At 47.4% G+C, this 26,180-nt stretch overlaps 1 protein-coding gene across 9 annotated transcripts in view; it reads left to right on the top strand.

The window, feature by feature from the left end:
- Window positions 1–26,180, top strand: part of LOC147458478 (uncharacterized) — a 194,676-nt gene that overhangs the window by 130,906 nt on the left and 37,590 nt on the right. For all 9 annotated transcript variants that reach the window (XM_086513109.1, XM_086513108.1, XM_086513107.1 and 6 more), the window contains one exon: window positions 12,186–15,700. In XM_086513109.1, the coding sequence (XP_086369235.1) occupies window positions 12,186–15,700 (3,515 nt within the window). The remainder of the gene's footprint in view (window positions 1–12,185; window positions 15,701–26,180) is intronic.

Here is a 26,180-nt window from a genome sequence, read left to right as displayed (position 1 = left end):
CGCCGTGCAAACGTGGTCGTGGTGGGATGAAGTCGACTTTAGCTCGCGTGGCAAAGGTGGCGGTGCAAGACCATGGACGTGCAAGCTATGTCCATACAAGAGAACGGGTGGTTCAAACAAAGTGCGAGCCCATCTTCTTCATGAACCCGGTCACGAGGTGAAGTTTTGCCCTCATGTAGCTCCCGAGAAGAGGTTGGATCTTCTTGAGAAACTCACGGTGTATGAGGTTGCGGAAGCGGCCAAGAGGGGCCGTTTTGTTGCCGTTGATCCCTCCGCCACGGCGACACCGCGAGAGCAAAGGGAAGCCAACCTTGACGACATCTCTCGAACCTTCAAGAGCCATGGATCTACACCGTCCTCTTCCCTTCCGCATCGCCAAACCACTCTCAACGAAAATTGGAATCCTAAATTGAAGGAAGAGGTAGATAGGTCGGTTGCCCGATTCTTCTTCCACGACCACATTGCCTTCCATGCTTCGCGGTGAGTTTCCCTTGGCATATGCACATTGCAATCTTCCATTTTGTATTCATAATGGGTTATAATTTCTCGACTCTCCATACTAACGCAACATGCTCTATTTTGTGTGGATAGGTCTCCATACTTTCGAACCATGGTTACGAAAATAGGGGAATATGGTTCCTCTTATGTGCCACCTTCATCGGAGAGGCTTCGCACCACCCTTCTTGACAAAGAGAAGCTTGCCGTGGAGCAAGCGGCCCAAGCAACAAAGGATTTGTGGGAGACCAATGGCGTCTCTCTTCTTGTAGATGGATGGAGCGACACCCGCAAGCGGTCCATCCACGGGGTGGTGGCCTACTCTCGGGGGGAGATGTACTTTGTGGAGTCACATGATGCATCCGATAGTGGCAAGGCCGTCGAGATGCTTGCTGCGGAGTGGACAAGCACCATAGAGATCACCGGCCCGGAGAATGTCCTTTGTATGGTTGCAGATGGAGAGGCGTCAAATAGGGCAGCCGGAGCTATCATTGAGGGCATGTATCCCAGCATCCATGTCACATTTTGCATGGCGCATTGCCTCAATAACCTCCTCAAGGACATAGGGAACTTGTCATGGATTTCACCCACCATTGGTGACGCCTCTCGAATTGTCTCCTTTGTGCTCAACCATCAAAAAGTGCGCCATGAATTCTCAAAGAGGAGCCAGTTGTCTTTGCTCAAATATTCAGAGACAAGATTTGCATTCAATTGGCTTATGCTAGGCCGCTTGTCTACATGTGGCGGAGCCTTAAGGGGCCTCTTTCTCAGTGATGAGTTCCAGGCCATGCCGGAGTCTACATCAGCACTAGGATTGAAATGCCGAGAATGGGCCGACGACGCCGCTTGGTGGGAGGAGGTGAAGACTCTTGACGCCATGGTCAAGCCTATTCTACACCTACTTCGAGTGGTGGATGGCTTGCAGCCATGCATTGGCAAAGTCTACGAAGCCATGGATCGGATGATAGAGGCACTTGAGAAGCTTGTGCCTGACCCTGTTTAGTATTATGCGGAGATTCATGGCTTGTGTGAGTCGAGGTGGAATGGATACTACTCTCCACTTCATGCGGCAGCTTATGTGCTTGACCCTGAGTTTCAAGGAAGGCGTCAAGAGACCGACAAGGAGGTGAGCAAAGGATGGCGGCTTGCATTGGAGCGCCTTGAGCCTAGCAGTGACATTAGGCGCAAGATTAGAGACGAGCTACTCAACTACAGGCAAAAGAAGGGCTCCTATGGATGTGTAGATGCATAGCTTGATCGCAACAAGATTGGCTCGGTTTTGTGGTGGGAGGACTATAGCGGAGATGGCCCACATTTGCAGCGCTTGGCTGTTCGTGTCCTTAGCCAAGCATGTACCACTAGTTGCTTGGAGCAACTATGGAGTGTGTACAGCCACATTGCCTCTAAGAAGAGGAATCGCCTTGGCGTTCAGAGGGCCAATGATTTGGTGTTTGTGAGCGTTAACTTGCGCATGCTTGCCAAGAGCATCACACACAAGGCAGATCCTTTCACTGAGTGGGAGATGGCACAAGAGAATCCATCTATGGCCGATACTCTTTTGGAGGAGCTAGGGGAGGATTTCGAGCCTCAATGCGAGCCTCCCGAGCCGGAGCCCTCATACGTTGCTGACGACCTCGACTACGACGACGATGTGGAGATTCAGCAGGCGAGCACTTTTTGAGTTTGATGATCATTGATCACTCGACTCTCGAGTCTAGACTCTTGAGTCTACGACTCTACCTACTACATAGCCCTTTGTACTTTTTGTTATCCTTGAGGCCTCAGGCTTGTCCTAAGTCCTTTAGGCTTTTTGACTCTTGAGCCCTTGTGGCATGCACTTCTCATTTTGTATCCATCGATCATCGATGTTTTATTAACACATTTCAGCCTATATGACTCGTGTTCTTTGGTCTATTTAGTGTAAATTTATGGTCAAAGTGATGCTCTATGTGTGTAGGTCAGAAAATGCCAAAAAAACTCTCTTTTTTTTTTGCCGTTCCGACCCCCGTCCCCGTTTCCCGACTTTTGCCGTCCCGACCCCGTTCCCGACCCCGACCCGCCGTCCCATGTAACTATGCATTGGACACCGCTAGTTGCTCAACCACATGGGCTTTCCCTCGAGCATCATGAGTCCTCTGCGCATTGGAAATCTCCTTTTCCTGCAACGGCTCAGTCATGCCCTGTGTAGGAGGTTAAAAACCCTGTGTCGGAGCCTGTAAGAATTCCTGCATCCTTGGGTTGTTAGCCAACTGCTGAAACATGTCCATGCAACAACGCAGTTGAGTTCTAAACAACCTGTCCTCTTCTTGAAGAGTTGAAGGAACTTTCTCCGTGCCATGTGAGGAAGATCCCTCTTCAGGTACTTGGTCTCTCTTCTCTGCCATATCGACAAGCTCTGTATTCCTTTCACCCACAACAATCCACGCTGCACTTTTTGAAGAAAAAGTGACTATCCCGTCGATGGAACCATGTAACCGGCCTGTACAACGTAGAGGGCGGTACTATTTCTATTACCTGTTAACTTTACACAGAGCATTGAGAAGGGAAGAGAACACAGTTGCGTCCAACGACTAGAATGTCACTGCGCACACGAGACCGAGACCCTGTAGGCCCCAAAGACTGGCGCCCCTTTCGGTATTTCTTTATTCAAATTAAAGGTAGACGATCCGACCACTTAGCACAAGCTTTCACAAAGCTGTCCAACCCGGGCGAGGGCGGAAAACGCCAGTTTTCGACCGGATTTCGACAGCATAACAGCGCAAAAACCCCTGTAGGTTAAAAACACCTGTCTAGGACGGATTCCCTCGATATCTGGAAGCTTTCTGGTGAGCTGTCACAGAAATTCAGCGAGCTGTAATTCTCTGTTTTTCACTGCCGGGAGCCCAAAAGCCTGTACACGCATCCCAAGGCTCTCACGAGGCTCCCCCGATGTTCCCTTGCAGTTAAGGTGCAAAACCCTAAACTTGCAGAAAAACACAGCAGGCTGTAATTCCCTGTTTCGGATCGTTTTTTAGCGGAGCGAACATGCCTACGCGTGTCCCAAGGGCTCCCGCACGCAATGGGACAGTTCCCCTGTGAATTGGACGAGTTTTCACGCGAGAAAACTCTCCAAACTCGCAATCTTTCGTGATGGAACTGTGTGTACCTGTGAGGGATTAGCAATTAGCTAATCCGGTTCCTGTTCAGAAGGCTCTTGCCTTGGCAAACGCGCATAAACCCCTAGAACTGTACATAGGTCAAATGAGAAGCCCACTAGTGGGGCATAACATACTGTACGTAGGGGAGAAAGAGAGCAGTATGTAGCGTGCGGGGCATCACTCCCGTCACCATACTGTGCATAGAGGGCAAGGTAAGCATTCCATAGCTTCTGTACCTGCTACAATCCACCTGAGGCTGAAAATGGCGCCCCCTTTGTTGATATGTAGCTCGGTTTTGCCTCCCAGAGTGGCAGAATTGCTCACAGTCTGACACGTCGCCCAGTTTCCGAGTTTGGGCTTTCCCTGCTAAAAATATCTCAACTGGTGCGTCAGTTGACTTGGCAGTAGAGCAATAGAATGTTCCCCTTGTCATTCCAGAGCTAATGACGCGAACACATTTTCCGGTCAAAAATAGGAGTTCCCTAAATTTTAGGAGATGCTTCCATGGCGTCCCTATCGGTCTCCTGACCATCATTGAAGACTACCATTTGACCACCATCTACAATGTGGGTTAATTTACTGGCCCCTTTCAACTTATAAAGTTGCAGTGACTTGACGAGTGGCCCAAATTCCAGTTTGGCGCACACGAGCTTCCATACTCATCAGAATTCAGTGCTAACTGGCCCGGACTGTCTGACCGACCTAGATCCCCGATGTGAGAAATCCATTTGGGTGGAACCGTTTCACACTGGCCATGCAATGTCCACATGCACCTTTTCAAGGGTTTTGGGACAAACAAGTAAAAATAAAATAAATATATCTAATACTTATTTACGGAAGGCAACAGGAAAAATACACCTCCTGGGGACAGGTGTGGACGTTGTTGTTTCCTTGCTTTTCCCCTTCTTGGCAACCTCAATCCATTTCTCGGCCTTATCTGCCTTCTATTGAGTTTTTGTGATAACGTCCACCCTAGAGGTCGTCATTTCTTTGTGTTGCTCTTCCCCCTCTTCGATTGCTCGCACTTGTTCTTTGATCGTGTTGAGCTCTTCAATTACTGACGGTTGCAATTCTCCTTCAAGCATGTTCCGTGAGCGTGGCTCGGCGAGCTCCTTCTTGAGTGATGCAATCTCTCCGTTCTGGGCTGTCATCCGATCTCCCATTGCCACGATCTTGCTTTCTTGGGCCGAAACGCGATCCTTGAGCATTCTTATTGTCCCTAATAGTTAGTGGTTGATATTGTTAACGGTTTCGACCATTTCTTCTTTGCACTTTGAAACTGGATCTGCTAAGGGGTCGGCCTTGTCATTTTGCTTCCTCATGTTTGATCAGTGTCTAAAACGAGGAAAAATTGGTCTACATGCACAGGTGCTTGCACATTATGCATACATGTTCCACACTAAGCATACATGGCGCATTTCCTGCAATTTCTACGAAATACGACCAAAGCGACAATAAAACCCCGTTTTATGTAATTTCTGCAATTTTGAATTTCTGCAGTTAATGAAATTCTTGTAAATTCCCCGAATTCTGCAATTGTCTAAAGGCCTACGATTTCTGATTTTTGGCGGACGGTCTGCTGCTGCTGTACCTTCTCCTGCTGTACTTTTTGCTGTTGTCGCTTCTGTTGTTGCTGTACCGGGGGGGGGGGGGGGTCTATGGGCAGCGCAAGGGTGCAGCAGTGGGTCAGCGTGCAGTTTCTTTAGAGGGCAGCGCACACGTGAGACAGCGCAACAACGCGTAGTTAGAGGATTGTAGCGCAGGTACAACAGTGGGTCAGGGCGCAGGAGTGGGTCAGAGCGCCGAGTCGCCTTGAGACACGGGGGGGGGGGGGGGGGGGGGGGGGGGGGGGGGGGGGGGGGGGTAGAGAAATGAAATGAAATGTTATATTAACGTCTTCAAAAGGCCATAATGACCTATGAGACCGGAAAGTTACAAAGTGGTGGATCTGATACAAAGTGAGAGTAACAAAATAATCTAACAACAGTACAAATCAAAGATATATACTATGGGGTCCTAAGTTGGTTGATGTGAGTCAAGCAAAAACTAAGCAAAAAAATGGGCGGCTTGTTGGGATAGCTGAATCACAAGAGATCTAGCATCGGTCGTTGGCGAATCTCATCAATTTCCTCCATGGTTAGTAGTCTGACCGGGCGTCGTGCATGCCTGGCCAGCGTGCTCCGAATTTTCTGTCGTAGCCTCCGTCGATGCTGTGTAGTTCTTCGCAGTCGCGGGCGCCTGGATTTCCCTAGTTCAATCGCTCGGTCAATCAGTGTGCCTCTGGTGTGAGACGAGGGGGAGCTCTCCTGTGGGGGTTGTATCCATGTCCTCCTGGTGTCTAGCTGGGTCAGGTCTTGGCGGATGAGCTTGGTGATCTTTGACTGTGTGAGAGTGAGAGATGGTGCATCCAATGAGTAATGGAATGGTGGCAACCTGTCTATGCTGAACCCATGTTCCTGAAACCATGATGTCATCTCCCCATACCAGCATGTTGTATCTCCTTGTATGGCTAACTATCGAGAGGATTGAAGTGCTATGCGAGCATATCTGTCTCTAGGAAGTGCCCATGTGCGGTTTATGAAGGAGACTGATCTGGTGAGCGCCTCCACCACAAGTGGGGGGGCCGCTAGCTCTGCTCGGATAATGGCCCGTGGTACTGATGCCTTGGCTCTTATGAGCCTCGAGATCATAGAGACGAGAGGTTTCTCCATGTTCCCCCATCCGTCTGAGCGATGCGGCCTCCCGTGGTGATCCAGTGAAGGTCCCCATATCTCGGTTCCATAGAGCAATGGTGAAGCGACCAAGGTGTCAAAGAGCCAGAGCTTCGTCAGACGCTCCTGAAACTGAACCTGCGAACACATCCACTCCAGTCTCCCCAAAGCTGCGTGGGCTCTAGTAAGTCTGGTCTCTGCTGCTCTTCTGAGTGAGAATGCAGGTCCGCTAAAAACCACTCCAAGGTAAGTGTAAGCGTCTGTGTACTCCACAGTTTCCTAGCCGTATGTGAATGTAGGTACTGACCTCCTGATCCACTGTGGGGTGGTATTAAACAGCATAACCTTGGTTTTACCAAGGTTGACAGACAAACCACTTTCGTGGGCAAACGTATGCAAAGCATCCAATTGACGTTGCATCCCCTTTGGGGATTCGGAGATCAACACTATGTCATCAGCATATAACAGAAGTGGAATCCATGTCCCTGGCAACTGAGCACCTTTATCCCCATCGCTGTCAATGTAGTCAGAAACCTCATCCACATACATACCGAAAAGAGTAGGAGAGAGCGGGCAGCCCTGCTTCACCCCAATAGTGGAGTGAACCGGTGTAGAAAGTCCCTCCGGGGTGCGTACATGCCCTATTATTGATCTGTACAATGCCATGATCCCCCAAATGAGTTCTGTGGGTACTGCCATTTCCTGTAGTCTGCGCATCAGTCTAGCTCTGGGTACCGTGTCGAAAGCTTTGCGGAAGTCCACAAAGCTACAATAGATCCGTCTCCCATGAGGTCTGCCTTCTTCGATGACGGCCCTGAGTGTTAGGATATGGTCAAGAGTAGAGAACCCTCTCCTGAATCCCTCTCTGCCCATCTACTCAGCTGTTGCTCCAGAATGGATGCATACAACCGTGCCAGTGTGTGCCCTATCATAATAGTGCGATAATTCCCAGGCTCCATGGGGTCTCTTGATCTGAAGATAGGTACGATCGTAGATAGGCTCCAAGTGTCTGGTAGGCCGTGACACATGGCCTGTTAAACATAACTGCTAGAAGCTCTACTAGTAGGTCTTTGGCATGCATGAAATGCTCAGCGACTAGGCTATCATGATCATATGCTCTCCTAGTCTTCATCTTGTCGATAGCTTTCTTCACCATCTCAGCGGTGAAAAAGACACATGCGTATGGGCATGGATCGGGGGGGTTGGGGAGGGGCGGCTGTCCAGGTACTGTGTACAAAGATGATGCGTACTGCCCCCAGGTGTCTGTGGAGGAAATAGCAGGGGGGGGGGGGGGGGAGGGGGGGGGGGGGGGGGGACTGCTCATGAAAGAGCCGCCACGCCTCACGCGAGTCCTGACTCAAGAATAGCTGATTAAGGTCTTGCTCGAGTCGAGCCAAAAAAGCCCTCTTCTTCTGCTGCACCAGGCGTCGGAAGTCGATCTGTGAGTGACGTAGAGAGAGAGAGAGAGAGAGAGAGAGAGAGAGAGAGAGAGAGAGAGAGAGAGAGGAGAGAGAGAGAGAGAGAGAGAGAGAGAGAGAGAGAGAGAGAGAGAGAGAGAGAGAGAGAGAGAGAGAGAGAGAGAGAGAGAGAGAGAGAGAGAGAGAGAGAGAGAGAGAGAGAGAGAGAGAGAGAGAGAGAGAGAGAGAGAGAGAGAGAGAGAGAGAGAGAGAAATGAACTGATATATTAACGTCTACAAAAGGCCAAAATGACCTATGAGACCAACTGATTACAATGATGAGTCTAGTACCAAGTCTGGGTACAAACAAAGAACTGATAGGAGTGCTACCGACTCCTATGGGTGGCTGGTAGGCTGAGCAATGGTATCATGCCATAAAGGTACAAAGTGGGGATAAGTGTCACCATGATACAATATAGCAGTAGCATGAAGCGTATCTTGATCGACACTCTGGGTGTCGTGCTAGAATCCTGTGGATCCTTTGCCGCAATCTCCGCCGGTGTTGCGTGGCTCCCCTCCTGAGTCGCGGTCGTCTCGATCTCCCTAACTCTATAGCTCGATCAATGAGAGTACCGCTGGTGTGTGTATGGGTGGGAACCGAGCTCTGTGGTGGTGGTGTGCCCTCTGCCTCTGTGGTACCCAGACTGAAGAAATCTGAGATGCGTCTCTGGGACTGTCTTTGTCTTTGCCCATTCAATAGAGCGTCTCTATGTCTCTGAATCTCAAGTAGGAATAATCCGAGACATCTTTGATCCTGATATCTCATGACTCTATCTAATGAGTCAAAACCATCTCTGAATAGACAATGAAAGCGTCCCCGTATCTCATAGTAGACTGTGCAACGACATATGTAGTGAAACTCTGTCTTTGGCTCTGTATGGCATAACTGACATATCCTACTGTTTGCTGGTATGCCTCTGAATCTACCTGTCTCAATGCCAAGCTGGTGTGAAGATGTGCGAATCCGGCCTATAGCACATCGTAACCCATGAGACAGATGTGTGTCCATGTAACTGGGTCGTGTGACAAATCCGTCTGTCGTGAGTTGAAGAAGATGCTCTTTATAGAAAATCCTCTTCGTACCCAACTCCCGTGATGGCTCTATCCATGTCCTCTTGCTATCAAGCTGGATAAGATCCTGCCGAATGAGTCTAGTAGTCTCCATCCGTGTAAGAGCCAAGGATGGTGCATCAAGAGAATACTGGAAAGGGGGCAGCCTGTCCATGCTGAAACCATGCCTCTGAAACCATGAGCTCATCTGTGCATACCAACATGATGTATCTCGCTGTAATGCCAGCTCTCTGGATGACTCAAGAGGAAGCCTGGCATACGTGTCCCTGGTGGTGTCCCATAAGCTGTGTACAAATGATACTGATCTGGTGAGTGCCTCAACCTCCATAGGTGGGGCAGCCAGCTCCGCTCGTATGATGTCATGTGGGACTGAGGCCTTGGCTCTAATCAGCCTAGAAATCATAGATATCAGGGGTCTCTCCATATTACTCCATCCAACATTGTCAATAGACGGTCCCCAAACCTGAACCCCGTAGTGCATAACTGAAGCGACCAAAGTATCGAAAAGCCAGAGCTTTGTTCGAGGTTCCTGGAACTGAACCTGCGAACAAATCCTCTCTAAACCACCTAGGGCTGCATAGGCACGAGTCAATCTAGTGTCTGCTGCCACTTTCAGTGTGAACCTCGGTCCACTAAAGACCACCCCAAGATATGTGTATGCATCAGTGTACTCCACAGAGAGAGAGAGAGAGAGAGAGAGAGAGAGAGAGAGAGAGAGAGAGAGAGAGAGAGAGAGAGAGAGAGAGAGAGAGAGAGAGAGAAATGAAATGTTATATTAACGTCTTCAAAAGGCCAAAATGACCTATGAGACCAATCAGTTACAAAATAGTGAATCTAATACCATGTCTGGGTACAAAAGAACTAGAAAAGAACTAGAAGTGGAACAAAATACTACTACTACTACTACAATCTAAAACTACGTGGGTGTAGCAGCTGATACAATAGGTACCCGGTAAACTGGATGTAACAGTGTGTGAAACAAAGATGGAAGAAATGGTGAGGATCCATCCTCATCTGCACTCTGGATGTCGAGAGAGTATGGCTCGAATCTTCTGTTGTAGTCTCCGTCGATGCTGTGTAGCTCCTCTCCTCAGTCGCGGTCGTCTGTATCTCTGTAGCTCCAATGCTCGGTCGATGAGAGTGCCAGTAGTGGTCGAATGTGTGTGGGACGAGCTCTGCAGTGGTGGCTGCTCCTCTGGCTGTCCCATATCTAGTGAAAAGAAATCTGTAATGTGTCTTTGGGACTGCCTCTCTCTAGCTCTCCCCAGTAAAGTGTCTCTATACCTGTGTAACTCAAGTAGATATAGTCCAAGACATCTCTGATCCTCATAACCCATGACCCTAGATAGAGGACCAAAACCCTCTCTGAATAAGCAGTGGAAACGCCCCCGTATCTCATAGAACACTGTGCAATGACATATGTAGTGCAACTCTGTCTCTGGCTCTCTCTGGCATAATCGGCATATCCTGCTGTCTGCTGGTATCCCTCTGAATCTACCAGTCTCAATCTCGAGCTGATGTGAGGATGTGCGTATCTGACCAATGGCACAACGCAAACCATGAGACATATGTGTGTCCATGTAGCTGGGTCGAATCACAAACCCATCTCCTGTGAGGTGGAGAAGATGCTCTCTATAGAAAGCCATCTTCGTGCTCAACTCCTGAGGCGGCTCTATCCATGTCCTCCTGGTGTCGAGCTGGATCAGGTCCTGACGAATGAGTCTAGTGATCTCCACCCGTGTAAGAGACAGCGAGGGTGCCTGAAGAGAATACTGGAAAGGGGGCAACCTGTCCATGGTGAAGCCATGCGTCTGAAACCATGAAGTCATCTGTGCATACCAGCATGAAGTGTCCCCCTGTAGAGCTAACTGTCTGGAAGACTCAAGGGCCAGTCTAGCATATCTGTCTCTAGTAGTATCCCATAGGCTGTGCACAAAGAACACTGATCTGGTAAGCGCCTCAATCTCCATGGGGGGGGCAGCTAGCTTTGCTCGAATGATCGCGTGAGGTACGGAGGCCTTGGCTCTAATCAATCGGGAGATCATAGATACCAAGGGCCTCTCCATACGTCTCCAACCATCCTGGCCTACAGAAGGTCCCCATACCTGTACCCCATACATCATAGCTGAGGCTACTAAAGTATCAAAGAGCCATAACTTTGTCCGAGGTTCCTGGAACTGAACCTGCGAACACATCCTCTCCAAGCCTCCCAAGGCCGCATAAGCTCTGGTCAGTCTAGTCTCTGCTGCTCTCCCCAAAGAAAACCTCGGCCCAGTGAAGACTATCCCAAGGTAAGTGTATGCATCTGTATACTCCACAATCTCTTGACCATACGTGAAGGTCGGTGCCGATCTCCTGATCCACTGCGGTGTGGTGTTAAACACCATGACCTTGGTTTTACCAAGGTTTACAGACAATCCACTATCCTCTGCAAAACTGTGTAATGCATCCAACTGTCGCTGCATACCCTCTGGTGAGTCAGAGATCAAGACAATATCATCAGCATATAACAACAATGGGATCCACGTCCCTGCCAGAGAGAGAGAGAGAGAGAGAGAGAGAGAGAGAGAGAGAGAGAGAGAGAGAGAGAGAGAGAGAGAGAGAGAGAGAGAGAGAGAAATGAAATGTTATATTAACGTCTCCAAAAGGCCAAAGTGACCTATGAGACTAGAAAGTTACAATGAGAGAGAGAGAGAGAGAGAGAGAGAGAGAGAGAGAGAGAGAGAGAGAGAGAGAGAGAGAGAGAGAGAGAGAGAGAGATGAAATAAAATGATATATTAACGTCTTTCAAAGGCCAAAATGACCGATGAGACCAAACCGATACAAGCTGGTGAATCTGATACCACGTCTGGGTACAAAAAATAGATGCTAAAAATGAAACTAGGAGTGCTACTAGCTGTTACTGTGTGGGATATGTGTGATCATTGATACAATGGGTCCCTAGTATAAGAGGGTGATATAATGGGTCATGAGTCTATCCTCATCTGTACTCTGGATGCGGAGATAGTATGGCTGGAATCCTTAGCTGCAGTCTTCGTCAATGCTGTGAAGCTCCTCTCATTAGGTGCGGGTGCTTCCATCTCCCTAGCTCCAGTGCTCGATCAATGAGAGTACCGCGAGTGTGAGTATGAGCTGAGCTTTGCAGCGGTGGCTGCTCCTCTGTCACTCTAGTGTTTGGTGTGAAGAAATCGGTAATCTGTCTCTGGGATTGTCTCTACTCACTAAGCTGTCTCTGGGTCTATGTAACTCAAGTAGATACAATCCAAGTCATTCCTGGTTTCTATGTGACAGAAAATAGTTTTTTCTATTTGCAGTGTGTTAATCTCGGTTATTGCTCCACATCTGCCTGTACCAGCTGGTGTGGATGCTCGTGGAGGTGTATCAGAAACAGGAGATGATGGTATTCCTGTACAACAAATGCGAGCTAATGCAGATAGCTGCTCAAAAAAGGTTCTGTCTGACAACATCACAAAAGCTTTTGTTACAGATGATGAAGTCAGTTCAAAGGCAGACTTCTTACCAGCTGAGAATCATGAAGACCCTTTTAAGCTTTTTGTTCCTCCAGATCTGAAATTTATGAACTTGAAACTGTTCTCAAGTCGTCCTCAAGAAAGTGAGGACTTTGGTCAGTTTGGAATGAAAGGAGACCCAAAGCCTGGCGGATGTGATGTCAAGGATGCTGATTTTTTCAAGACCTATAGAGAGGATTCTAAAATATTGTACTCAGATTATCGTCATCTTCGCAATCATCAGGAGCGGGAGCTCCAGGCAGCTGAATTCATTCACTTTGCTGAAGGGCTGCATTCACAAAAAGATGGAACTTTGGCAAACCATGAAGCTGCTATTAATTGTCTATTATTGGCGGCAGAGAGTCATTTGAATCCGTTGATGCCTCGTGCATGGCAGAATGAGCAGTTTGACAGGCTCATTCCGACTATGACAAAGAAGCTTGGTTCAAGGAAGGAAAGCTCCGAGGAGAGATTGAATGGGCTGCTGAGCCTGGAAGAAGAGAGAGATAAAATGGTTCTTCAAATTCTTCTCAAGGCTGCAGAGTGGGATGCACAAGTTAGAGACAAGGGCTATGAGGACTTGCAAGAGTTAAAATTATATGCAATGGATGATAAGTCACTCATTGAAAACTGTGCCATTGATGCAACCACCCTCCTGCGTAAGCATCAAGCACTTTTCTTAAGGTTCTTAATTGTGCAGCTGAAACGAGACGCAGATTATATATATGAAGCCCTTCTGCAGGGTCTTCTCTTTTTCCTCTCTGCTGCCACAGAGTTGGTATGCTCTGCAGAGCATGTTGTGGAAACTATTCTGAGAACTGCAGAGCATATCAATATCTATTTGCTCAACAACGTAAAGCAAAAAGGCTTAAAGCATAGTACTATGCTGTCAATGTCATGCATTCACAGGAAATGGTCATTACTGTGCAGATTAGTAGTAGCTGCAAGTGGAGGGAAATCAGGAGAGGGTGATGATGAGTGCACACATGAAGAGTTGGTGCCATCGTCTGCTTGGATGAGTAAGCTTGCTGAGTTTGCAGCATCACCATTTCCGCTTGTCAGATTTGTTGGGTGGAAGGCGCTGGCACGTTTTGCCAGATGTCAACACCAAAGTGGAGTTGTGCTAGCTTCTGATTTGCAGCAGTTGTCAGCCTTATTGTCAGTATTTGCTGATGACTTAATGTGCTCAGATATCACAGAGTGTGGACCTGGGGTTGTGAATTTTTCTTTGAAACCCCTTGACGAGCGCTCGAGTGGTTTGAGCAGCGGTGGTTTAGAACAGTGCAGGTCTGGTACTATGAGCTCCTTGTGTCCGGAGGTAGATTTTCTGTGTCCCAGCTTACAAAAGCAGTTTATTTCTGGTGCTCTGGCAATATTAGACGCTGTGTGCTTACAGTTGAAAGGTGTTCCTGTTACTGCTCTTCCGGATATCTTGAGCTGGTTTTCTGAACTGTGCTGTCATCCTTATGTCTTAGAACAGAGGTCAGATTTGAAGCTTCACACAAAGATCAAGGGCTTTGCTGCAGAAAATGTTAGGTTCATAATTCTTCGGCTATTGGAGGTTTTGATGCTAGAGCACATGGAGGCTATGGTACCAGAGCTGCCTAGGGTTTTTGGCGTTGTTTTGTCCCTATGTCAAAGCTTTTACTGTGATATTTCTCTTCTTGATTCAGTTTTGAAAGCCTTGAAACCACTTTTTTCGTATGGCTTAACAACCGCAGCTTCTGCAGAGCTGCAATTGGAAGATGACTGTGACACTGTAACAATTGAGTCATTGTGCGCTGATCCATTGATGGAACTAATACAGAAAACTCCAGAATCAAAGAATTATACGTCAGAACAAAAATATGACGGGTCTTTACTTCTTTTCCTTTCTGGGGCCGTGCTCTGTGATCTGTCCTTTCCAAAGAAATTACAGCTTATGCATCTTCTAAGAAATTGGGCCAACTTCACTGCCTTCACTGAGACCACATCTTATATAAACTATTTGTATGCATTTCAAAAGATTTTCGAAGCTTGTCAATGGATTCTGGAAAAAGCACTCGCTCAAGAAGGGCTCCTTTTGCCATATGTTGCTAAGGTATCGGAAGAGCCAGTGTTGGATAAAGCTCAGTTGGCAGCAGCTGTACAAACAGTTGTTGATACAAATTGCTTGAATCTACAGGAGGTAGCGGAGTTGCACACAGATGACCTTGCTCATCCGGTGAGAAAGTTGAGAACTGATGAGGACCATAACTTACCAACTGAAAACGGAGGTCCGTCAGTGACACTGTCCTTACCAGAGTCATGTGAATTTGAAGAATGTACAGAGGGAATAGCATTTGCTCTTGCAGCATCCTTAGAAAAAGTCTGGAACTTGCACCCTCAACTTGCAGAGAAACTTACGAAGACAGTGACTCAATGTCTTATGGTATCCAATTATTTAATTAAACAGTGTAGTGGTGTGTCCTTCTTAGCGCCAGATGAAGCACAGGAAGCTGGTGAAGAAAGACAATCAATCACAGAAGAAAGACATCAGGACCTTGGTTCGAATGGGGCAGCGCTTAGTAAAGTTTGTCAGGCCGTATCGACGTTCCAAAAATCTCACTATTGGCATGTTGCAGTTTGTGCAATGGAGTTTTTTCTCTCACAGCCAGACTCTAAGGCAATTGTTGACATTCTCCCTTGTATCTGCTGTATTTTACAGTATCAATGCACTGATGCCCCAAGGATTTCTTGGCGAGAAATTTCGGTAAAGTGGCTGTCCAAAGTAGTCGAAAGGTTTATCCCTTACCTATCAAGTGCTCAAATCACTCCTCTAGCCCAACTGTTCAAGGTGCTTATGGAACACAAGGAACCAGAACAAAGAGCAGGAGCTCTTCAAGAACTGGAAAAGTTAGCAGACTTGGACAAGTTAGACAGGGAGTCAATCGGGGCAGTTTCTACCTCAAATGTCTTGCACCAACATGCACCTTTGTTGCAAGAAGGGAAATTTGTGGGTGATGCAGATTTTGTTGCAGCAATAGTGGATGCAGAATGGGATGTTGTTTGCTCTTTGGCAGCTTGCGATTCGTCCCCCAGAATAAGGAAGCAGGCAATCGAAGTGCTGGTCAAGTTTGTGCCATTTGCGCAGCCACATCATCTACAAAGGCTTCTTAGCTCAGCAGATACTCTTCTCCCAGGCCTAGCAAAGGAATCCTACACCATGATTGATGCTCCTATAACTCGGTTGTCATTAGCACTCCTTTCTCGAGCATGCTTGTATTCTAGCATGAAAGAAATTAGCATGGTTCCTTCTGGAGTATGGTGCAGTTTGGAGGTGCTATCCAAACCAAGAAATGGTACTTCCTGGATGGTTTTTCTCTTCATTGAATTTTTGCAGGAAATTTAGTTATGCAAGCATATATTAACATTAACATACAAGGCCGAGAGAGAAAGAAAGAAAGATTTTATTAACATCTTCAAAAGGCCAAAAGGACGTATGAGACCAAAAGGTTACATCCATTTGCGACTCTAGTACAATGTCTAGGGAACATTAAAAAAAATGAGAATACCTAGAGTGGGTAGGTATGTAAGCCTACCCTACATCCTCATAATCATCATCAAATCAATATCATCATCATCATCTCAAAACATATGCGGGGAGGTACTATCACATGAGCTCTAATGAGTTGTACAATGGTGATCATTCAATGAACTCTCTCAAGGGTCGTTGTAGTATGGCCTCAATGTCCTCCATAGTTAGCCCTCTGGGAGGGCATGCTTGATGGCGCTCAACGATGCGCAGTGGCCTCCAATGTAGACCTTGTCTACGATGTGAAGATCCTCCGATCCTCGGACGGAGAGAGAGAGAGAGAGAGAGAGAGAGAGAGAGAGAGAGAGAGAGAGAGAGAGAGAGAGAGAGAGAGAGAGAGAGAGGAAATGAAATGTTATATTAATGTCTTCAAAAGGCCAAAATGACCTATGAGACCAAAAAGTTACAATTGGTGAATCTGATACCATGTCTAAGTACGGAAATTACAAAGTTACAAAGATACAAAGAACTCACACTAAGACGCTAAGGAGAAAGGAAATTTGGGGGGGGGGGGGGGGGAGGGTGTTGTGGGTTCATATGAAATTTCTCATTGGTCGTTGTCGGATCTCATGGACCTCCTCCATGGTCAGTACTCTGATTGGGTGTGTTGCATGTCGAGCTAGAGTGATCTGTATCTTTTGTTGCAGCCTTCGTCGATAGTGGGAGACCCCCCGAGGTCCTGGACGTCTGGATCTGCCAAATTCCGTGGCTCGATCAAGCAGTGTACCTCTAGTATGAGTAGGCTCTGAGATTTGCTGTAATGATTGCTCCGTTGGCTCTACTCTGGCTGGTGAAAGAAATGTGTGATTCGTCTCTGAGACTGTCTTTCCTCTGATGTTCTCAGCAAGCTCTCCCCAAGTTTGCGCAGCTCTAGCAGAAACAATCCGAGACACCTCTGATCCTTGTATCTCATGACTCTAGAAAAAGATCCGAACCCTCTCTGAACAGGCAGTGGAAGCGGCCGCGTATCTCATAGTATGCCGGGCAGTGACATGTGTAGTGCAGCTCTGTCTCTGGCTCTAAGTTGCATAGGTGACATATCCTAGCTCCTGCTGGCACCCCTCGAAATCTGCCAGTCTGGATTTGGAGCTGATGTGAGGATGTGCGTATCTGTCCAATAGCGCATCTTATCCCATGAGATAAGTGTGTGTCCATGTCTGTAGGCCTATTCACAAAGCCGTCCTCCATGAGTTGGAGAAGATGCTCTCTGTAGAAGGCCATCTTCGTGCCCAACTCCTGTGTCGGCTGTATTCGTGTGCTCCTGGTATTTAGCTGAATCAGATTCTGACGTATGTGTCTGGTGATCTCTGTCTGTGTGAGAGACAAGGAGGGTGCATCCAGGGAGTATTGAAGCGGAGCTAATTTATCCATGTTGAGACCATGCGACTGAAACCATGCTGTCATCTGTCCATACCAACATGCTGTATCACCTTGTAGAGCTAGTTGTCGAGATGACTTCCAAGGCAAGCAGAGCGTATCTGTCCCTGGGGAGATCCCATAGACCGTGCATAAAAGAAACTGATCTCGTCAACGCCTCCACCACGAGGGGGAGGGGGGGCGGGGGGGGACTAGCTCGGCGCGGATAATCTCATGTGGTACTGAGGCCTTAGCCCGAATCATCCGAGCGATCATAGAGACCAGAGGCCTCTCCATACATCTCCATCCATCTGTGTTGCGAGATGTCCCATGGTGGTCTGCTGAGGGTCCCCATATTTGAACTCCATAGAGCATAGCTGGAGTCACTAGAGTGTCAAAAAGCCAAAGCTTTGTTCACGGTTTCTGAAACTGAACCTGCGAACACATCCTCTGCAGTCCTCCCAACGTTGCATATGCTCTCGTCAGTCTAGTCTTGATGCTCTTCTTAGTGAAAACACCGGTCCACCGAAGACTACTCCAAGATAGGTATATGCATCTGTGTACTCCACAGTCTCCTGGCCATACATAAATGTGGATGCCGACCTCCTGACCCACTGTGGTGTGGTGTTGAACACCATAACCTTGGTTTTCCCTAGATTGACAGACAATCCACTGTCACGAGCAAATGTATGCAGAGCATCCAAGTGACGCTGCATCCCCTTTGGTGAGTCAGAAATCAACACAATATAATCAGCATATAGTAACAACAGAATCGATGTCCTTGCTAGCTGAGCCCCCCTGTCCCCCTGACGCTCTACATAGTCCGAAAACTCATCCACATACATTCCAATAAGAGTCGGGGATAGGGGGTATCCCTGCTTTACTCCAATATTGGAGAGGACCATGTCCGACATTCCCTCAGTGGTGCGTACCCGCCCCATCACTGTCCTGAATAGAGCCACAATCCCCCAAATCAGCTCTGTAGGCACACCCATGTCCTGTAATCTGCGTATGAGTCTGGCTCTCGGCACTGTGTCGAAAGCTTTGCGGAAATCCACAAAGCTACAATAGATCCTCGTGCCATGGTGTCTACCCTCCTCAATAATAGCTCTGAGTGTCAGAATCTGGTCAAGAGTGGAGAAACCTATCCTGAAACCTGTTTGCCCTGGTGCTCTTATGCCCTCTCGCTCTGCCCATCTACTCAGCTCTTGTTCAAGAATGGATGCATACAGCCTAGCTAATGTGTGACCAACCATGATGGTGCAATAATTCCTGGGAATCATGGAATCTCCTGACTTTAAAATAGGCACAATCGTGGACATACTCCATGTCTCAGGGAAGCCTTCATACATGGCTCGATTAAACATCATAGCCAGGAGCTCTGTGAGCATATCCGTGGCATGGATGAAGTGGTATGCTACCAGACCATCATGATCATGTGCTCTCCTTGTGTTCATCCTGTCAATAGCTTTTCTTACCCTCTTGATAGTAAAGAAAGAACATGTCTCCGGGAATGTCTCTAGTGGGTCCGATAGAGGTGGTTGTCTTGATGCTGTGTAGAGAGATGTGGCATATTCCCCCCATGTCTTAGTGGAGGTGACCGTTGGTGGTGGTGAATGTGCGTGGAATAGCCTCCAGCTTCGCCTTAGTCGCGACTTATAAATAACTGATATAGATCTTGCTCTAGCTGGGATAAATAAGCCCTTTTCTTTAGTCGCACTAGGCGGCGAAAGATAATCCGTGACTGTCTATGTGTGGTAATACCCATGAGCACTTCCCTCTGTAACTTGATCCTCATCTCTCTACACTCCTCATCATACCAACTGTTTTGGGGCATTTTTCCAGATCGTCTCCGTGTAGGCTGGTTGTGGGGGTATGCTTCTGATGGTGCATCATGGAGCATCTCTGTCAGTATCTGAGTGAGTTCATCTAGTGGCCGTCCTGACTCCTGGGTGCATGGCTTCCTGTATATCTCATCCATATACACAGAGTCCGTCTCCCTCATGAAGGTATACCGGATGTGTGTAGGGACCTCTCCTAATGGAGCTGTGCTGAACTGAAACATCAGGGTGAAAGACAAGAGACCATGATCAACTGCTACTCCAATTGGCCTAGTGCCCACCATGAAATCTTAAAGAATAGAATGAGATGTGGTTGGGCCATAACATAATCCACTGTGCTGGCACCATGTCGGTGTGGAAAGCAAGTAAAACCTTCAGCTGTCGAAAATCTTTGTAGGCCATTCAAAATGGCCAATCTATGTGCAGTTTCCATATCTATCAAGTATCTGCCATATTCCGTGTATTTTGTGATAATCTGGATAGACCCATCTCTGTATTGTCCAGCTCCCTAAGCATTTCCTCGGAAGTATCATAAAATATTGTCTCGTGGTGGGCAGTCCTAGCATTGAAATCCCCTAGTATGATAATGTCACCATCCTTAGAAAACTCCCATATGTCATTCTCCAAAATAGCTAAGGGGGATTGTGCCCTAGGTGATGCATATACTGACGATCTAGGAGGAAAGTAACAGATAGCAATGTAGAGGTATCTGCCCGTCTCTGCCCTGAGCCTCACCCACATGTACCTAGCATGCTCATCCTTGCGCGCTATATATATCAATGGCTGCAGCTCCTCCCTAAATAGAACTGCCACTCCCCCTGATCCTTGTCCTCGATGCTCTGATCTGGTTTCTTGTCTGCAAGCTGTTTCCCATCTATACCCGCTCACCTGTGGCATATATTGCCCAGGGGCTTGATGCGTCTCAGAGTAGAAGATGATGTCTCTCTCTGTGAAGCTATCCTCAAAGGCCCCTACATCAAGACGAAGTGAACCGTTACAGTTCTAGGTTGCCATCTTTAGTGTGGTCCCATAGGTCTTGCACCGTCATGCGGGACGTCACTCCAATATCACCACCTTTCCATCTCTGTAAAAAGCAATCTTCCCCTTTTCCCTTGCTGCTCTAATTTCCGGCATAACTTCTTGCATATGAGCAATCTGCGAGAGGGTGAGGTCATCTCCAAGAAAGATGCCAGTCTACTTTAGAGTCGGTCTCTTCTTCAGGAAATCCTTCTTCGCTTCCATGGAGGGGAAGCGGAGAATGAGTGCCCAGAGAGAGAGAGAGAGAGAGAGAGAGAGAGAGAGAGAGAGAGAGAGAGAGAGAGAGAGAGAGAGAGAGAGAGAGAGAGAGAGAGAGAGAGAGAGAGAGAGAGAGAGATATGAAATGTTATATTAACGTAATCAAACAACCAAAATGACCTATGAGACCAGAGCGTTACAATGGGGTGAATCTGATACAAAGTCAGAGTAACAAAATGAAATGACAAAATGATAAACTGATAAAATAAAAGTACTATGGGATCCTAAACTGGTAGGAGTGAACTAAGCAGCTAGCTGGGGGTAGCTAAATCACAAGTCACATGAGATCGAGCATCGGTGGCTGGCAGATCTCATCAATCTCCTCCATGGACAGCAGTTTGACCGGGTGTCGTGCATGTCGGGCCAAAGTGGTCCGAGTCCTCTGATGTAGCCTCGATCGATGTTGTGTGGTTCTCCGCAGTCCTGAGCGTCTCGATCTTCCTAGCTCAGTCGCTCAATCAATCAGTGTACATCTGGTGTGAGGCGACAAGATCTGTTGTGGTAGTAGCTCCTTTGGGTGTCCAATGTCTGCTCTAAAGAAGCCTGTGATGTGTCTCTGAGACTGGCTAGCCTCTCCTCTTATCAGGCGCTCTCTGTGTCTACGCAGCTCGAGTAGAAACAGACCCAGGTATCTTTGATTCTTGTACCTCATGACTTTGGAGAGTGTTCCAAAGCCCTCTCTGTACAAGCAGTGGAAGCGGCCTCATATCTCGTAGTAGACTGGCAGTGGCATGCGTAGTGTAACTCTATCTCAGGCTCCATGTCACATAGGGTGCATGTCCTGGCCTCTGCTGGCACTTCGCTGTATCTCCCAGTCTCGATCCGTAGCTGGTGTGAAGATGTGCGTATAAAAATCGTCCGTCGTAAAAATCGTCCGTCGTAAGCTGGAGAAGATGCTCTCTATAGAAAACCATCTTCGTGCCTAGCTCCTGTGCTGGCTGTACCCATGTCCTCTTGGTGTCTAGCTGAATCAGGTCCTGGCGGATGAGCCTGGTTGTCTCGGATTGTGTAAGAGTCAAAGAGGGTGCATCTAGTGAGTACTGGAAGGGGGGCAATCTGTCTATACTGAATCCATGTGCTTGGAACCATGACGTTATCTCCCCATATCAACATGCTGTGTCTCCGTGCCTGGCTAACTGTCGAGAGGACTCAAGTGCAAGGTGGGTGTATCTGTCTCTGGGAAGTTCCCACAAGTGGTGTAGGAAGGAAACAGATCTGGTGAGCGCCTCATCTACTAGTGGGGCGGCAACTAGCTCTGCTCGGATATTGGCACCTGGTACTCAAGCCTTGGCTGTAATGAGCCGCGAGATCATGGAGACCAGAGGCTTCTCCATGTCCCCCCATCCATGAGTACGACCTGTTCTCCCATGATGATCCAATGAAGGCCCCCATATCTTAGCTCCATAGAGGAATACAGAAGCCACAACAGTGTCAAAGAGCTAGAGCTTCCTCCGAGGCTCCTGAAACCGAACCTGTGAACACATCCTTTGTAGTTTCCCCAATTCCGAATGGACTCTGGTCAATCTAGTCACTGCTTCTCTCCTCAAATAAAATGCTGGTCCACTAAAAACTACTCCAAGGTAAGTGTAAGCATTTGTATATTCCAATGTTTCCACTGTGAGGTGGTATTAAATACCATGACCTTGGTTTTACCAAGGTTGACAGACAAGCCACTCTCATGGGCATACCTATGCAAAGCATCCAAGTGACGTTGCATCCCCTCCAGAGAGTCGGAGATCAACACAATATCATCAGCATATAAAAATAGCGGAATCCATGTCCCTTCCAGCGGTGCACTTCTATCACCATCTCTCTCAATGTACTCAGAAACCTCATCCACATACATATCAAATAGAGTAGGAGAGAGCGGGCATCATTGCTTCACCCCAATAGTGGAGTGAACCGGTGTGGATAGACCCTTAGAGGTGTGTACATGCCATACTATTGATCTCTACAGTGCCATCATCCCCCAAATGAGCTCTGTGGGTACTCCCATCTCCTGTAATCTGCGCATCAATCTAGGGTACTGTGTCAAATGCTTTGCGGAAGTCCACAAAGCTACACTAGATCCGTCTCCCACGGGATCTGCCTTCCTCGATGATGGCCTTGAGTGTCAAAATATGGTCAAGAGAGAAAAACCTCTCCTGAACCCTGCCTGCCCAACAACACGCATTCCCTCCCTCTCTGCCCATCTACTCAGCTGCTGCTCAAGAATGGATGCGTACAACCGTGCCAATGTGTGTCCAATCATGATAGTGCGATATTTTCCAGGCTCCATAGGGTCTCCTGATTTGAAGATAGGTGCGATCCTAGACAGGCTCCAAGTATGAGGCAAGCCCTTACACATGGCATGGCTAAACATAACTGCTAGAAACTCTGCTAGTAGATCTCTGGCATGCATGAAACGCCCAACCACTAAGTCATCATGATCATATGCTATCCCAGTCCTCATCCTGTCAATGGCCTTCTTTACCATCTCAACGGTGAAAAAAGCACATGTGTGTGGGCATGGATCGGGGGGGTTGGGAAGGGGTTGCTATCCAGAAACTGTGTACAAAGATGATGCGTACTGACCCCAGGTCTCTATAGAGGTAATGGCAGGGGTGAATGACTGCTCATGAAAGTGCCTCTATGCCTCACGCGAGTCCTGACTCAAGAATAGCTGGTATAGATCCTGCTCTAGTCGAGCCAAAAATGCCCTCTTCTTCTCCCGCACTAGGCATCGGAAGCCAATCTGTGACTGTCTATGTGTGATGTCCCCCAAAAGCGCTTCCCTCTGAAGTCTAGCTCTAGTCTGACGGCATTCCTCATCACACCAGCTGTTTTGAGGCATGGTCCCAGAACGAGGTCTCTGCTCAGGCTGTGTGTGTGGGTATGCCTCTATTGCAGCATCATGTAATGTTTGTGTTAGTATGGTAGTAATCTCCTCCACAGGTCGTCCTGGCTCCTCAGTGGATAGGCGTTTGTAAATCCCGTCTATGTATACAGAATCGGTCTCCCGCGTGAAGGTGTAGCGAGTAGGGGCTGCTACTAGTGGAATGTGTGCTACAGTGAACTGGAAAGAGATGGTCATCGACACAATAGCATGACCCACTGCCACCCCCACAAGTTTTGGCCCAACTGTGAGATCTTGGATACTAGAGATGAGGCTCGGCTGCGCCATGACATAATCTACCGTGCTTGCTCCATGTCTGTGTGGCAAGCATGTGAAGCCTCGCTCAGCGGGAAATCTCTGTATGCCATTCCAGATGGCCAATCCATGTGTAGTCCCCATGTCTATCAAGTGACGTCCATACTCAGTATGTTTTCCATCCTGTGTCATCCTGGATAAGCCCGTCTCTACAACATCCAGCTTGCTCAGCATCTCCTCTGAAGTATCATAAAATACCGTCTGATGATGGGCAGTCCTAGCATTGAAGTCTCCTAGAATGATAATGTCACCATCTCTAGAGAATTCCCATATGTCATCATCCAAAATAGAGAAGGGGGACTGTCCTCTGGGTGTGCATATACTTACGTACTCAGGGGAAAGTAGCAAATGGCAATGTAAAGATATCTAACAGTCTCTGCTCTCAATCTTGCCCACATGTACTTAGCTTGTTCATCCCTACAAGCTATATGTCACTCCTCCTTGAATATTAGTGCGGATCGTGTCTCCTATCTACGAGAGAGAGAGATTAAATGTTATATTAATGTCTTCAAAAGGCCAAAATGACTTATGGGACCAATCTGTTACAAAATAGTGAATCTGATACCATGTCTGGGTACATAAAGACTAGAACAAGAATACTACTACTACTAGAGTCCATCCTCATCTGCACTGTGGATGTCAAGAGAGTATGGTTTTAATCCTCTGTTGTAGTCTCCGTTGATGATGTGTAGCCCCTCTCCTCAATTGTGGCCTTGTGGATCTCCATAGCTCCGGTGCTTGGTCGATGAGAGAGAACTGAAATGTTATATTAACGTCTTCAAAAGGCCAAAATGACCTATGAAACCAGAGATAGAGAGAGAAGAAGAAGAAGAGGAGAATTTTAACGTCGTAGAAAACTATCCCGAGAGAGAGAGAGAGAGAGAGAGAGAGAGAGAGAGAGAGAGAGAGAGAGAGAGAGAGAGAGAGAGAGAGAGAGAGAGAGAGAGAGAGAGAGAGAGAGATTAACGTCTTTAAAAGAAATGAAATGAAATGAAATGTTCTATTAATGTCTTTAGAAGGCCAAAATGACCTATAAGACCAACAAGTTACAACCTGGTGAATCTGTTACAATGTCCGGGTACTGAAAAAAGAGGGGGAGGGGGGAGAGGGGGGGGGTAGTATCTTCTTTAGAACTCCTGTGACTCATAAGAGTTTACATTACATTACATTGCGATTCATAACATGGGGGGTGAAAATAGGTATAAGTGTACATGGGAGATGGATTCCCTCCTTTCGGGGATGGAGTATGAAACTCTCCAAAGACTGCTTTCCCACCTTTGCCCATTTGCCATTTTTCCTTGCTTCTTTAACTTTGGATTCTTCAGCTGGAGTGGCAACCGGGGTAACCTCATCAGATATCCATACCTTTGTCGCTTGGAGGACTTGTTTGCTTCATGTCTGCTATTTTCTCACGTTTGCCCCAACATGTGACCTTTGCCTGTGTGCGTTTAGAAGAAGAAGAAGAATATTTTAGCATCGTAGGAAACTATCCCAAGAGACCTTAAAGATCTATTTGACGAGGAGAGTTGAACTCAAGACCTGTTATTCACGAGGGAAATGGCATAATTAATCTACCACACTTGGGTGATACAAAGATTATACCATTTTCCTCTTTTTATTAGCGCGCATGCGCGTGCGCGCGCACACACACACACACACACGCACACACGCACATGCGCGTGCACACACACATACACACACATTCGAGAAATGGCACACACACACACATCCGAGAAGAAGATTTTAACATTGTAGGAAACTATCCCAAGAGATCTTAAAGATCTATCCGACGAGGAGAGTTGAACTCAAGACCTGTTATTCAAGAGGGAAATGGCATAACCAATCTACCACACTTGGCTGATAAGAAGGTTATACCATTTTCATCTTTTTTTTAGCGCACATACTTTTTTTTGTAAATCTGATTACAAAAGGAAAGAACACAGAAGTGTTCTGGCGGCTAGAAGCAAACATAGATGATAGGATAGCTGTAGGATATGGGGGGATATGTCCCCAACATCAAGGGCAAAATGTAAGGATTGCCTAAGTGATATCTTGAAAAAAGGAAACAGATCCGCCTCTTGCAGATGGAACATGCGAAGATTGCATTGGGGCCACAAAGACCATAAGGACCAGGATCTGACCTAAGGGAAGAAGGCTGCAAATCGTTGAAGGGAAGTCCAGAGGATGCCAAAGGCCCAAAACCGTTTGTGGAAAGTCGCTGAGGGAAATCAAAGGTGCAAACATGATGATATGCGGGCAAGGAAGGCCTTGGTGATGGGACAATCCCAAAGCACGTGCATAACAGTCTCTTCACAAGCTGAACATCTGATACAACAAGAAGAGCAAATGTGTCGCGCAGCAAGGAAAGTTGTAATAGGGAGAACTCCCAACAAGCAGTGCCAAAGAAATAGACTTTCTTTCAGAGGTAAATGGCTCTTCCAAATCGTAGTAAGAGCCTTGCTCCACCATAAATCAGATTTATGCAACGACCATAGCCCATTACAATGATCAGCCAGCCAAGAATCACGCGGAAGAGAGGCATAAATGGTGCTGGCAGAAATGAC

This window comes from Adiantum capillus-veneris, chromosome 5 (assembly GCF_014529385.1).
Source record: "Adiantum capillus-veneris isolate H3 chromosome 5, ASM1452938v2, whole genome shotgun sequence".
NCBI classification, from domain to species: domain Eukaryota; kingdom Viridiplantae; phylum Streptophyta; class Polypodiopsida; order Polypodiales; family Pteridaceae; genus Adiantum; species Adiantum capillus-veneris.
This window is presented reverse-complemented; position numbering and strand designations above follow the sequence as displayed.